The following is a 15,577-nucleotide window of genomic DNA, read 5'->3' as shown; positions in this document are numbered from 1 at the left end:
CTTGCCCTGCACATCTCCTTTGAACTTTCCCCCTCTCACCTCAAATCCATGGCCTCTGGTATTGGACATTTCCACCCTGGGGAAAAGATCCCGGCTGTCTACTCTATCTGTGCCTCTCGTAATCTGATAAACCTCTACCAGGTCTCCCCTCAGCCTCTGCCGCTCCAGAGAAAACAACCCAAGTTTGTCCGACCTCTCCTTATAGCTCGTGCCCTCTAATCCAGGCAGTGGCCTGGCAATAAGGCTCTTCAGAAGACAGAACAGTACAGCATGGGAACAGGCCCTTCGGCCCACGAGGTTGTGATGCACTAATTAAGCTAGCAATTAAAAGCCTAACCATGAGACATTGCATTCTCAACATTTATCTCGGGAATTGTCTGCCCTGGAGGGAGGTGGGGGAAGGATCACTGGGGGCAATTAAAGAGGAGAGAGATCAATGTTTGAAAAATCGGGGGGTTCAAGGGTGAGGGGGAACTGGGACAGAAGGAGGTGAGGTCTCGGACAGATCAGCCATGATTGTACAGGATGGTGGGGCAGGTTACAGGGGCTGAGTGGCCATCCTCTGCTCCTGTGGCCTTTGCAATGATTTCAGAGAGAGTTGGCAGCTTTAAATCCCCGGGCATTAACACATCGCACAATCCGTCCTGGGCCCAGTACGTAGACGCAATCACAAGGACAGCGCACCAGTGTCTTTACTTTCTCAGGAGGTTTGGCTTGTCACCAAACAGTTCAACAAACCCACAGATGTGCTGTTCGAAGTGTCCTGACTGGTTACATCACAGTCTGGGACGGCAATTCGAATGCGCAGGAACGTAAGAAGCTGCAGAGACTGGTGAACTCAGCCCAATACATCACGGGCACATCCCTCCCCACCATCGGGAGTATCTACAGGAGGCGCTGCCTCAAGAAGGCAACGTCCATCATCAAAGATCCCCACCATCCGGGCCGTGCCATCTTCTCGCAGCTCCCGTCGGGCAGGAGGTACAGAAGCCTGAAGTCCCCACACCACCAGGTTCAGGAACAGCGACTTCCCTTCAACCATTCGGTTCTTGAACCGACCGGCACATCCCTAATCACTGCCTCAGTGCAGCAGCACTGGGACCGCTGAGCACTGCAGCGGACGTCAATTTTTTTTGTTCTAATTGTGTTCTTTCTTGTAAAATTTGTGTATAATGTGTGTTTGATTTCTGTTTTTTTTTCTTGTGAATGCTGTTTATCTGATGCTCTGTGCCTGTGATGCTGCTGGGGGTAAATTTTTCACTGCACCTGTGCACACACGGACCTGTGTGTGTGAGCCTGTAAACTTGACTTTGTATCTGACCAACCATTCCAGATTGGGAGCTCACACTTCAACCATTCTGATTTGTTCTTCACTCCTGGTATTTTTGAATTTATTCTTGTATTTTCACCTCCCCCAGAGACAGCTTCACCGCTCCCCCTGCGGGCACCTCTACAAGGCATGTCACTGTACTGTGCAGCCTATTACAGGCACTCCCTTCTGTTCCAGCCAACCCCTCCATGCCACATGAAGCCGAGATATGTACAGTGCAGAAACATGCCCTTCGGCCCATTGTATGCATGCTCACCACCCAGGACCCATTGACACCCATCCCATTTACCAGCCTTGGGTCTGGAGCCGGCTCTGCCTTGGTGATTCAAGCTTGTAATGTCCTGATTTTCACAACCTGAACCATTAACGCTCCATGGGTACTGCCTGACCTGCTGAGTATTTCTCATCTCTTCTGCTTTAATTTAGGTTTTTCAGTATCTGTGACATTTTGTTTATGGATGTCTGATAGTTTTTCAATTTCTATTTACTTTGGGATGTAGATGCCAGCATTTCTTGCCCATCCCTCACCACCCCCCACCCCCAAACCGCTGCAGTCTGTGTGGGGATGGTCCTGTTCAGACCCGGTGAGGGAGAAGATATCCGTGGCGCGTTCTGTAGATGGTGCGCACTGCAGCTGCTGTAGGCCGGTGGTGGAGGGAGGGGGTGCGTGGGGGGGGGGGGTTGCCGATGGAGTGGGCTGCTCTGTCCTGGACGGTGTCAAGCTTCTTGAGAGTTGTTGGAGTCGCCCTCACCCAGGGAGGTGGGGAGTGTCCCGTCACACTCCTGATGTGTAGATGGGGGACAGGTAATGTGGCGGATGTGGAGTGCATGGACTAACCCCACCCAGGGAAGTGGGGAGTGTCCCGTCACACTCCTGATGTGTAGGTGGGGGACAGGTAATGTGGCGGATGTGGAGTGCATGGACTAACCCCACCCAGGGAAGTGGGGAGTGTCCCGTCACACTCCTGATGTGTAGGTGGGGGACAGGTGATGTGGCGGATGTGGAGTGCATGGACTAACTCCACCCAGGAAAGTGGGGAGTGTCCCGTCACACTCCTGATGTGTAGGTGGGGGACAGGTATGTCGGATGTGGAGTGCATGGACTAACCCACCCAGGGAAGTGGGGAGTGTCCCGTCACACTCCTGATGTGTAGGTGGGGGACAGGTAATGTGGCGGATGTGGAGTGGCATGGACTAACCCCACCCAGGGAAGTGGGGAGTGTCCCGTCACACTCCTGATGTGTAGGTGGGGGACAGGTGATGTGGCGGATGTGGAGTGCATGGACTAACTCCACCCAGGAAAGTAGGGAGTGTCCCGTCACACTCCTGATGTGTAGACGTGAGAGATCCTGTTGAGTTTCTGGTCAGTGGTGACCCCCCCCCCCCCGGATGTTGAGGGTGGGGGTCTGGGCAATGGGAACACCACTGAATGTAGAGGGGAGGTGGTGAGACTCCATCCTGTGGGAGATGGTCACTGCCTGGCATGTGTGTGGGGTGAACGTCACTGCCCACTGATCAGCCTGTGTCTGAATGCTGTCTGGGTCTTGCTCCCCGCAGGAGTGGGCGACTCCCTGGGCTGAGGGGCTGTGGGTGGGATTGAACCATGTGCAGCGTCAGTGACCTGCTGCCGGAGGACGGTCACTGATGGAGCAGCTGATGGTGGTTGGTCCAGGACACTGCAGTGATGTCCCGGGATTGGAGCACTGATTGCCAACACACACAGACTCTGTCCATTTTGTGGGCCTTGGGTGCCATCTGCTGGCCTGTCTTCACATTGCTGCCCATTGACGTGAGGTTTACCAGGGCTCCTGATACTACACTGGAATCAGCACCAGATTTATCATCAAAGTCAAGTTTATTGTCAGATGCACAAGTCCGTGTGTGCACGTGTGCAATGAAAAACGTATCTGCAGTAGCCTCACAGGCACAGAGCGTCAGAGACACAACATTCACAGGAAAAACATCAATTATACACAATTATACACAATTGTTACAAGTAAACACAACTAGAACCTGGTGGTGTGGGGACTTCAGGCTTCTGTACCTTCTGCCCGATGGGAGCTGTGAGAAGATGGCACGGCCCGGATGGTGGGGGTCGTCTTCTTGAGGCAGCACCTCCTGTAGGTACCCCCAATGGTGGGGAATCACTGACCTGGGTGATGTGAAACGTGTTGTTTTGCAGCAGCAGTACAGTGCAAAGACTTCAAATTACTATAAATTATATGGACCGTTCAGAAATCTGATGGCGGAGGGGAAGAAGCTGTTCCTGAAACACTGAGTGTGGGTCTTCAGGCTCCTGTACCTCCTCCCCGGTGGTAGTAACGAGAAGTGGGCATGTCCTGGGTGGTGTGTCCTCAGCGATGGATGCCGCCTTCTTGAGGCACCACCTCTTGAAGATGTCCTCGATGGCAGGGAGGTTTGTGCCCGTGATGGAGCTGGCTGAGTCTACAACCCTCTGCAGCCTCTTGTGACCCTGCACGTTGGAGGCTCCGCACCAGGCTGCGGTCCAACCGTTTAATATACTCTGCACCATGCATCTATAGAAATTTGCAAGACATACCAAATCTCCTCAAATCTAATGAAGTAGAGCCACTGGCGTGCCTTCTTCGTGATTGCATCAATGTGTTGGGCCCAGGATAGATCCTCAGGAACTCGAAGCTGCTCACCCTTTCCACCGCTGACCCCTCAGTGAGGACTGGTGTGTGTTTTCCAGACCTTCCCCTCCCTGAAGTCCACAATCAATTCCTCAGTCTTGCTGACATTGAGCGCGAGGTTGTTGAGACCACTCAACCAACCGATCTATCTCACTCCTGTACGCCTCCTCATCGCTGTCTGAGATTCTGCCAACAACAGTGGTGTCACTGGAGAACTTCTAGATGGCGTTTGAGCTGTGCTCAGCCACATAGTCATGAATGTAATGCAGTGGGTTAAGCCCACATCCCTGAGGTACGACTGTGTTGATTGTCGGTGAGGAGGAGATGTTATCACCGATATGAACTGACTGTGGTCTCCCGATGAGGAAGTCGAGGGTCCGGTTGTAGAGGGAGGTACAGAGGCCCAGGTTTTGAAGCTTGGTTATTAGTACTGAGGGAATGGTGATGTTGAACACCGAGCTGTAATCAATAAACAGCAACTGAATGCATGTTTTATGGTTGTCTAGCTGCTCTGAAGCAGAGTGGAGACCCAGTGAGATTGCGTCTGCTGTAGACCTGTTGCTGCCTTGGTGTTGTGGGCAGTCACTCCCACCTCACCTCTGGATTCCAGCACTTGGGTCCACGGTTGGACACAGGCTGTTATAAGGTCTGGTGTCGACTAGTATTGGCGAAACCCTAACTGGGCATTGGGGAGTGGGTCAGTGGTGAGCGAGTGCCACAGTCCATGACCCCTTCAGAGGGGACTGATAGGGCAGTGATTAGCCAGATTGGATTTGTCCTGCTGTTGGAGAACAGGACACCCCTGGGCAACATCCCACATTGTCAGGGAGATGCCGGTGTTGTAACTGTGCCGGAGACACAAGAGACTGGAGATGCTGGAACCCAGAGCAACACAAAAAACGCTGGAGGAACTCAGCGGGTCAGGCAGCATCTGTGGAGGGAAATGGACAGTCGATGTTTTGAATCCAGATCCTTTTATCTGGACTGGCCCATTGTTTCTGCCTGCTCTCGCCCTGCAGAGCTCCTTGTACCACGTCTCCACCTAGTCCCCTCCTACCTACATCCGGGACACCTCACACACTCTCCATTTTAACGATTTCCAACTCCCTCGATCCACCGCCCCATCTTCACCATGGACGTCCAGTCACCGTACGCTTCCATCCAAGACCCTGCAGGGCAGGCTGGTCTGGAAGGTTTGATCACGTGGGATCCGGGGGAGGGAGGCCAATTGGATACAAACCTGGCTTAGTGGTATTTGTCGGAGGATGGTTGTCTTTCAGGTTGGAGGTCTGTGACTGGTGGGATGCCACAGGGTCCCCTGTTGTTTGTCGCACAAACGATTTGGATGAGGATATCAGAGGCGTGACTGGTGCATTTGAGGGTGACTCCAAAATTGGTGGCGAGGACAGCAGTGGGAAAGGTTGTCCAAGGTTGCAGCAGGATCTGGATCCACTGGGAAAGTGGGCCAAGGACTGGCAGCTGGAGTTTAAGTGCTGCCATTTGGAAAGTTAAAGCAGGGATGGACTTACACGGCGAATGGCAGGGCCCCGGGGACTGTGTTCGAGTACAAAAGTAGGGACACCACGTTGCAGCTGGACAAAATGTTGTGTGCGGTTCCTGGGGGTAAATGTTTCACACAGAGTAGTTGGTGTCTGGAACGAGCTGCCAGAGGAGGAGGTGGAGGCAGGAACAGTAACAACATTTAGGAGGCACCTGGACAGGTAGTTAAATGGACAGGGTATAGACGGATATGGAGTTAATGCAGGCAAATGGTTAGCATAAGCAGTGGGCTGAAGGGCCTGTTTCTATGCCGTACAACTCTCCACAGATGCCGACCAACCAGCCGAGTATTCCCAGCATTCCCTGCTGGGAACACTCAGCTGGTCAGACAGCATCCGTGGAGAGAGAAACGGTTTGGACCGGAACCGCTGACCGTTTCTCTCTCCACGGATGCTGTCTGACCAGCTGAGTGTTCCCAGCAGGGAGTGCCATGCCTTTGGTGCCCACAGATTGGGCTCCAGCACTGTTGAGGGCGGCGATGTTCTCGGAGCCTCCTCCTTTCAGCTGTTGAACCATTCACCACCACCTTCGATGAGATGGGCAGGACTGGAGAGCTTTGATTGAGGGATGACTTTGCTCTGTGCTCTTTTTTTATTTATTCAAGGGACGTGGGCTTCACAATTGACCCAGCATTTAATCGCCCATCCCCAGTTGCCCTTGAGAAGGTAGGGGTGAGCTGCCTTCTTGACCGCTGCAGTCCCTGAGGTGTGGGTAAACCCACAGGGCTGTTAGGGAGGGAGTTCCCGGGATTTGGACCCAGCGACGGTGAAGGAACGGTGATATATGCCCACTCCCAGGGGGCAGTGCTCCCCGTGCTTTTGCCGTCCCTCCAGCTGGGAAGAGGCGGTGGGTTTGGAAGGTGCCGTCTGAGGGGTCTCGGTGAGTTGCTGCAGTGTGTCCCGTAGAGGGTACACACTGCTGTTACTGTGTGTGAGCGGTGGGGTGGGTGAACGGTTGTGTGTGGGGCACCAATCGAGTGGGCTGCTGTGTTCCAGACTGTGTTGAGCTCCTTGAGTGTTGTTGAATCAGAATCAGGTTTATTATCAATGTCATATAATGACATGAAATGTGTTGTTTTGCGGCAGCAGTACAGTGCAGTGCAGTGCAAATACAAAATCACTATAAATTACAACATTATAAATAGTACAAAACTAGAAAGGAATAATGAAGTAGTGTTCACGGACTGTTCAGGGATCTGACGGCGGAGGGGAAGAAGCTGTTCCTGAATCGTTGAGTGTGGGTCTTCAGGCTCCTGTACCTCCTCCCCGATGGCAGTAACACCCTGGGTGGTGAGGGTCCTCAGTGACGGATGCCGCCTTCTTGAGGCGCCGCCTCGTGAAGATGTCCTGGATGGTGGGGAGGGTTGTGCCCGTGATGGAGCCGGCTGGGTCTACACCCAGTCGGGGTGTGAGGTGCTGTTTATGTCAGGCGTTGTTGAAACAGTGCAGGAGAGCCATGGGCAGAGTGGTGGAGAGTTAAAGTGACGGGTCCCAGACCATCCTCACACGCAGCCTCCCTCTCTTGGTGTTTCAGAATTCATTAACCTCCTACTTACACCTTCCTCTGACACACACCTTCACCATTCACACACACACACTCCTGGTCTCAACCCTATCACAGATCCCACCCCCACCCCCCCTTGCCTTCCCGACCCCTCCCCACGACTTTTAGCTTCAACTGACCCCAATTCGGATGCAAGATAATTTCCCTGAAACATTAACCGATGGTCTCTCCATTCGCTGCCTGACCTGCTGGGTGTTTCCAGCGGTTTCTGCTCTTAAGTCCTGGAGGATCAAAGGAAGTGGAGACCAGAGGTTCCTCGATAGCACTGGAATCAGAATCATTATTAAAATCAAAGTCGAGTTTATTGTCATGTGCATGGAACGAGAAAGCTTACCTACAACAAAAACAAAGCCCAGTTTAGTGTAGTGCTGCTAAGCTGTAGTGATTAGGGTTGTGCCGGTCAGTTCAAGAACCGAATGGTTGAAGGTAAGTTGCTGTTCCTGAACCTGGTGGTGTGGGGACTTCAGGCTTCTGTACCTCCTGCCCGACGGGAGCTGCGAGAAGACGGCACGGCCTGGATGGTGGGGGTCTTTGATGGTGGATGGACTGTGCTGCTGCTCCCAAAAGCTACATTTTCACAGATTTTATACCCTGGGCACCTATGCCCCTGACAATAAACTTGAACTGAAATCACCATAGGATTTCTGATTTAATTTTATAAAATCGAGAACATCATTTTGAAACAACTATCAGTTAGCAGGGAGGGGAGGAAGCAGGAGGACAATTTCAATTAACTGGTGGATCTCAGCGGCTGCATTTGGACCCATCCCCCTGGGGGGGACTCTTGGTTCCCTCCCACACCCCAGGGTTGGTGGGTTAATCTGCCGCTGGGAATCGCCCCCGTGTGTGTGGGTGAGGGGGTGAATCTGGGGGGAGTTGGGGACAATGGACCGCGATCAGAGTGAATGGGTGATGGTTGGCACGGAGTCAGTGGGCCGAAGGGCCTCTATCCGTGCTGGGTGAGACTCAGACCTGCCTTCCTGAGGAGAGGTTTGTGACTGGGAAGCTGGGGAACGTTTCACTTCACCACTGTGTCCCCAGCTCTCCCCGGGGCACTGCACCCCCAGTGGGAAGCTCTGGGGCCACTGTCGCTGATGGAATTTGCACAGACAGCAGTGCCACAACGACCGGATGCCCTCACGCCAGTGCCACTGAAGGAACGGATATCAGTGCCAGGATGCTGGGAGAATTCCCAGCAAACGGAAAATGCCGTGGGACGTCCCCCCACCCCCCCATCCTGGTCTCTCCCGCTGGAGATGGTCATTGCCCATCTTGTTACAACAGGATGTTGATAGGATGCAGAGCTGGGCTGAGAAGTGGCAGATGGAGTTCAACCCGGGTAAGTGTGAAGTGATACACTCCGGGAGATCAAATTCGAAGGCAGAATGCAAGGTTAATGGTAGGACTCTTAGCAGGGTAGAGGAACAGATGGATCTTTGGGGGTTTTTTTTGGATGGGGGGTGGTGGGGGGTGTTTGCAAATTTCCACTGCCCTTCCCGTGTTTTGCTGAAGAACCAATGGAGAAAATCACCACCGTTGTCAGCGCAGCCTCCAAGGGAAAGGGGTGAGAGGAGATCAGGACCTCAGACCCACCACTCAACCCCATCAAATTCCTGTCCTGATGCAGGGTTTCAACCCGGAATGTCGACAGCTCCTTCCTCCCCTCCCCACAGATGCTGCCCGACCCACTGTTCCTCCAGCAGATTGTGTGTTGCTCCAGATTCCAGCATTTGCAGTCTCGTGTCGCAATCGAATTCTGTTACTGAGCGCCTCAGCCTTCCCAAACCCACACCAAAGACCGGATAAACTTCTCAACCTTCCTGCAGCTCCGCTCCAACATGCTTCCACCCGGAGTGGAGTTCTACAGGACAAAGAGGAAACTGTTCAAGTGTTGTTATCTCCATTCCAGCAGGAAGGTCACTCCCACCCTGGGTCGATGTATCATGTGAAGGAGGGGCTGGCGTCTCCCAATCTGCCTCTGATACAGGGTCTCGGCCGAAAACATGGACTTTTCCCTCCATCGATGCTGCCTGACCCGCCAAGTGCCTCCAGCATTGTGCGTTGTCTCAGGTTTCCAGCATCTGCATTCTCTTGTGACATCCCACTGACAAGCAAGGTGTGTGTTTTACCTTCACATCATCTCTCTTTCATTCCTCAGTTCTGATGACTTGCAGTCTTCCAAGGAATTGTATATTCTTTCAGATCCAATACCAAGAACCAACAACGTTGTCCCAAATAAGACAGGGAGAGACTCATACAACTTTGGTTCCTAACCAGGGCATCCCACTCCCGGAACACCATCTGCTGGGTCACCCACCTTCCTGGTGTTGGGGCACTGGGAGTTGGGCACTGTTGGGGGGGTGACTTGCTTCAGATGAGCTGGTAAACCCGCCTTCTCTCCCAGGCAACAGGTGTGGGGGGTGGCGTGGTGGAATGGAGGCTCAAGTAATTCTCCCTGCTGTTTGAGGAGGCTGACAGGGCCACAAATTGACGGCTGCAGTCCTGACAATGCCAGTGATCCTACTTCAAAGGCGAAGAGTTGCGGAGGAATCAGTAGGGTTCGTTCACCTCTAATCGGAAATAATTACATCAAGAGTTGCTTTCCACGACTGTCGGAATTTATTCTGGAATACCACTTGATATTGAGTGGGTGCCTTGATACTGCTCTTAAGTTGTTCCTCGTCATTCAGGTAGTTTGCATTGATCTTTTTTCCTCAGAAGTGGGTAGTGCTGGTGTCACGTTGCCCCAAGGAGGTAGTAGCTTGTCATTTGGTGCGATTGCAGTTACGAATGGGCAAATAATAGAGGTCTGAGGGGCGGGCTGGCCTACTCCCGCTATTGTTTCTTGTGTTCTTGAGGCCCTTGCGCTCACACGTTGACGGTGTGTGAAAGGGGCACCAGGACTGGAGACCCGCTGTGGTGTGGGTGGTGCAGGGCGAGGCCAGGGAACACCGCCCGGCAGCAGGAGACCAGGACGACGAGGGATCCGAGCGGCGGACAAGGCGCCCCTCAGAGCCGGCAGTGAATGCCGCCGTTCACGTTGATGGTCTCCCCGGTGATGTAGGCGGCGTCGGGCGAGCAGAGGAAGGAGACGGTCCCGGCGCACTCCTCGGGCTCCCCCAGGCGCCGCATGTCGATCACCTTCTCCAGCCTCCGCCGGCAGCCCTCGTCCTCCCACAGGCCGGCGCTGAAGCGGGTCCGGATGAAGCCGGGAGCCAGGCAGTTGACCCTGATGTGGAGCGGGGCCAGCTCGGTGGCCAGCGCCTTGGTCAGGCCCAGCAGCGCCGTCTTGCTGACCGAGTAGGGGCCGATGGGTGGCAGGGGCCGGTAGCCGGCCACCGAGCCCACCAGGACGATGGAGCCGCCCCCTCGCCTCTCCATGTGGGGCACGGCCAGCTGCACCAGCAGGGCGGCCGCCTTGACGTTCACCTCGAAGATCTTGTCCCAGGCGCTGTCCGGGCAGTCCAGCGTGCGGCCGGCGAACGGGTTGACGGCGGCGTTGGACACCAGGATGTCCAGGCCGCCGAACAGGCCGACGGCCTCGGCCACCAGCGCCTCCCGCTCCGCGCCGCGGCCCACATGGCAGACGGTGCCCCAGACCGGCAGCTCCTCGGCCCGCAGCCGCGACACCGCCCTCTCCACGTTCTCCCGCTTGCGGCTGCTGATCAGCACCCGGGCGCCGTCCCGGGCCAGGCGCCGGGCCACCGCCAGCCCGATGCCCTGGCTGGAGGCCGTCACCACGGCCGCCTTCCCCGCCAGCATGGTCCGTGTGCTGCGGCTCAGCTGACCGGTCAGGTGGCGGCGGCGCCTCGACCAATGGCGAGGCGGCAAGCCCGCAGCCCCGCCCCCCTACTGCGCTGCAGCCAATGGCGAGGCGGAAAGCCCGACGCTCCGCCCCCGACCTCACTGCAGCCAATGGGAAGGCGGCAAGCCCGAAGAGCCGCCCCGTCCCTGTCTCAGACGGGGCTGCAGCCAATGGCCAGGCGGCAAGCCCGACGCTCCGCCAATAGTGAGGCGGCAAGCCCGACGCCCCGCCCCCGACCGGGTGTCCAACCGCGCCGCCGCCGATGGCGAGGCGCCGAGGCCCGACACGTCCGTCCCAGATCGTTGCTGCGTCCAATGACGTGCCTTGGCGGCTTCGCCGACTGAGCCCGGTCACGTGACCGTGGCGAGTCGGGCGGGGTAGCCACCGGGCGACGGGCCCCACGTGGTGTACAGAGTGGGCGGTGCGGATCGACGGCAGCGGCCAATGAGCGGAGGAGGGAGGGCGGGCGGGAACAGGAGCGGCCGCTTTGATGCGGATATACGAACGGCCGCGGCACCACTGGGTGCTCACGAGTAATAGCGCATCGTCCCCCCAACACAAACGGGGACCATTACCGACTCGGGGTAGGGTGATCGCCAGCCGCCTTACGTCTGCATTTGATTCCCCGCCCCATCGCCGCGGCCTCTACCCATTGGCTGCGGCGAATGCTCGTCTTGCCTGGCATTCATTCCGGCGTTTTCATTGGTCCACTTTACGTCAATCAGGTGACGGATCCTCCTCCACTCGCGCGCCTGGTTTAAAATAATGGTCGGATTCCAACGGCAAACCGGGCGCGAGGGAAGGGGCGGGCATAACGTGATTGGCGTTTCAATGCTCCAATCAACGTTTGAGTGGCTGACGACGCGGGCCGGAACCGACCAATGAGCAAGGAGAGCCGTACTTCGGGCGGACCGGTGCTGAGATGGGACGTGGGTCCGTTTCCTCCGCCTCTCCTCCCCGGTGGGTACGAGGATCCCGCCGCCCAAATCGACGAGCAGCCACAGCGATCACCTCTGATGCCGCCGCTTCAGGCGCTTCGTGTCCTTCACGGCGGCGGCCTCCCTTCTGGTGACAGGTAGACATCGCCCCGCCCTCAGCCGGGTGACTGACATGCGATCCACCCAATCCAGATCGAAAGCCCGCCCTCAAACGTCACTCTCCCGTCCCCCATTGGCTACTCGCTGATGACCGACAGGCGAACGCCCCAATGGGAGTGGAAGCTAAAATCCTGCAGATGCTGGGAATGCCGAGACAAAAGCGGGGAATGCCGGAAACACTCGGCGGGTCGGGCAGCGCCGGCGTCCAGTCCAGTTTATTGTAGTGTGCACAGCGGCATCGCAGGCATAGGGGTACAGACAGCACTCAGAATATAAATTAGACATAAATGATACCAGCCAGTGAAGAAAAAGCGTGCAGAACAGTACTTTAGTGCAAATATAACACGACCAGTAACAAGCCCATGGTGGTGCAAACGTGGTCCCTAGAGTTCGGTGGCGGAGGTCAAGTTTAAGGTTACTGTCACCGGCACACATACCCAGGGTATAAATAATAATGTCTTTATTAGTCACGTACATCGAAACACACAGTGAAATGCACCTTTTTGCGTCGAGTGTTCTGGGGGCAGCCCGCAAGTGTCGCCACGCTTCCGGCGCCAACATAGCATGTCCACAACTTCCTCACCTGTATGTCTTTGGAATGTGGGAGGAAACCCACGCAGACACGGGGAGAACATACAAACTCCTTACAGACAGCGGCGGGAATTGAACCCGGGTCGCTGGCGCAGTAATAGCGTTATGCTAACGGCTGCACTACCATGCAGCCCTTTGCATAGAATCTGCTGGGGCCACCCTGAAAATTGGCATTTTGCAGCAGCATAGGACATTGCAGACATGACAAATATAAATTTAAATTAAGATAAATTAAACATAACTTGCACAACAAAGTAAACATAACAGCATTAGCACAAATTGAGAGAGAAGAAATGGATAAGAGTCCGAGGTGGTGAGAGGGTTCAAGAACCTGATGGCAGTGGGGAAAGAGCTGTAAATTGGTTTATTATTGTCACTTGTACTGAGGTACAGTGGAAAAACTTTGTTTTGCATGCCAGCCGTACATATCATTTCATCACATCAGTGCATTGAGGTAGGACAGGGTAAAACAATAACAGGATGCAGAGTAAAGTTACAGCTACAGAGAAAGTGCATTGCAGGCAGACAATAAGGTGCAAAGGTCATAACGAGTTAGATTGTGAGGTCAAGAGTCCATCTTATCTTACTAGGAGACCATTCAATAGTCTGATAACAGTGGGATAGAAGCTGTCTTTCAGCCTGGTGGTATGTGCTTTCAGGCTTTTGTATCTTCTGCCCAATGGGAGAGGGCATTGCACCTTGAGGTATGGGGTCTTCGGGCTCTTGTACCTCTTGCCTGATGGCAGCATTGAGAAGAGGGCATAGCCCAGATAGTGCACATCACCTTCCTGAGTCATCACCTCTTGTAGATAGATGACCTCGACGGTTGGGAGAACTTTACCCGTGATGGAACTGGCTGAGTCCATCACTCACTGTTCTGGCGTTCCTGTGCATTGGAGTTTCCATACTAGGCTGTGATGTAACCAGTCAGAATGCTTTCCACTGTACGTCTGTAGAAGTTTGTCAGAGTCTTCAATAGATGGCTTGCTGAATTTCCTTAAACTTCCAAGAAAGTAGAGATGCTGGCTCGCCTTCTTCATGGTTGCATCTAGCTCGGCCCAGAACAGGTCATCCAAGATGATAATGCCCAGGAATTTTCTGCTGACTCTTTCCACCTCCGACCTATCAATGAGAAGTGGCATGTGGTCTCCCAACTTCCCCTTTTCAATGATTCGCTCCTTGCTTTGGTTGATGATGAGCAGGAACTTGTTGTTGCGACACCACTCAACCAGATTTTCTATCTAATGCTGCACGCTGACTCATCACCATCTGTGATTTGGCCAACAACAGTGGTTTCATTGCCGAAGTTGTAGATGGTATTGGAGCTGTGCTTAGCCACACAGTTGTGGGTGTAAAGAGAGTAGAGCAGGGGGCTAAGCTCACAGCCCTAAGGTGCATCCAATCCCCAGCAGTACCATGTCATGAGCCCACCCTTTAATGCCAGTCGCCTGACCCCCATTGACTGAGCACTGCTGACTGACAAGCGAATGCTCCAATGGGAGTGGAAAAGCAAAAATCTGAGACAAAAAGAGAGAATATTGGAAACATTCTGCAGGTCAGGTAGCATCTGTGGAGAGAAAAACTGGGTGAATGCTTCAGATCCGAGAACCCTCATCTGAACTGGAAAAGTGGGAGTGGGAGAAGACTTTCAAGTTGCAGAGACAGTGGAAGGGATGGATGGGACAAAGGGAATATCCCTAATAGGTGAGGCCAGGGTTGCCCTGGGGATAAGTCGTGACTGAAGTCATTTGGTTGATGAGTTAACAAGGGCACAGAGATAGTGAACACATAGCAGTTTGCTGAACTTGGAACCTAAAGAAGAATGCCCAGGAGACCAGGCAGTGTCTGTGGAGAGAGAATAATTGAGTTGATGTATCCAGGTGGATGACCGGTTCTGATACAGACAGTGGAAACGAGTCATCTAAAGTTGGAGAATTCGACGTCGAGTCCTGCTGGCTGCAACGTGCCCAGGTGGGACAAGTAGGTATTTATAGAATCATACAGCATTGGCCCATCACATTCACACTAACCAGGGCACCCATCCCCTTAAATATTCAATTCACCAAATGCTTTTGACAAGGTCCCATGTGGTGGGCTGGTCCAGCTTCAAACATATCATGGGCCTCACTGTAACAGTGCAGGATGCCACAGGTACAAAAGGTCAGAGCGGGAATTAAAGTGGCAGGAAACTGGAAGTTCAGGGTCACCCCGGTGGGGTGGACACAGGTGCTCCGTAAAGCAGTTACCCAATCTGCATTTAGTTTCTCCAGCATAGAAGAGAGCACCTTGTGAACACTGAAAGAAGTGGAAGTGAATCACTGGAAGAACTGTTTGGGTCCCTGTTGTAAGAAAGGTTCTTTGGGGTCTTAAAGGGGAAGGACTCTGGACAGAGTCTTTGGAGCTTAAAAATGATTTATTCACAGAGACAAATGCAGGATAGGATAACAGGGGCAATACACACATGCACACAGGTGATCACGAACGTGGTGGAAATCGCAACGAGGGTGAGGTGCACGCACACACACACACACAACAAACTGGTTACAAATGATCAGGGAAGAAACAATACAATGCCTGTCACCCCCACCCCCACCGACTCAGTGCAAGTATCAGCTCTATGGTCCCAGGGATCAACTAATTACCCTTAAGTAGTGCACAGCTTACCTCAACATCCCTTGGAGACGAACAAAGAGACAGAACCAAGCATGTGGAACTCTTTATAGTGCTGGAGGGCTGGGTGGAGCCAGCCCAGGTAATTCAAACAAGCTAATCGCTCAGGGCCAGGTACAAAGGTGTTTTATAAGGGCCAATGGTCAAGTGTGTATGCACATAGGTGGGTGGAGCCAGACCTTGATTGACAGTGGTGTGTCTTCCGACCAGATGGGGTCAGTGTTGTCACTGTCGCATGACAACCATGACCTTTCACACTACGTTCCACCCCTCAGAAGTTACACCACCTGTCAATCGTTACATGGAG

The 15,577-nt window shown here is 53.9% G+C and overlaps 1 protein-coding gene across 1 annotated transcript; it reads right to left on the bottom strand.

The window, feature by feature from the left end:
- Nucleotides 1-7,387: 7,387 nt before the first annotated feature.
- Nucleotides 7,388-11,995, bottom strand: dhrs4 (dehydrogenase/reductase (SDR family) member 4). The gene is made up of 4 exons (XM_052045346.1): nucleotides 11,792-11,995; nucleotides 11,522-11,664; nucleotides 11,010-11,438; nucleotides 7,388-10,915 (listed from the first exon to the last, which is right to left on the bottom strand). Exons 1-4 carry the CDS (start codon nucleotides 11,993-11,995, stop codon nucleotides 10,117-10,119), a joined length of 1,575 nt encoding a protein of 524 aa, XP_051901306.1. The 3' UTR covers nucleotides 7,388-10,116.
- Between the last annotated feature and the right edge of the window lie 3,582 nt (nucleotides 11,996-15,577).

Source organism: Pristis pectinata, chromosome 39 (genome assembly GCF_009764475.1).
Source record: "Pristis pectinata isolate sPriPec2 chromosome 39, sPriPec2.1.pri, whole genome shotgun sequence".
NCBI classification, from domain to species: Eukaryota; Metazoa; Chordata; class Chondrichthyes; order Rhinopristiformes; family Pristidae; genus Pristis; species Pristis pectinata.
This window is presented reverse-complemented; position numbering and strand designations above follow the sequence as displayed.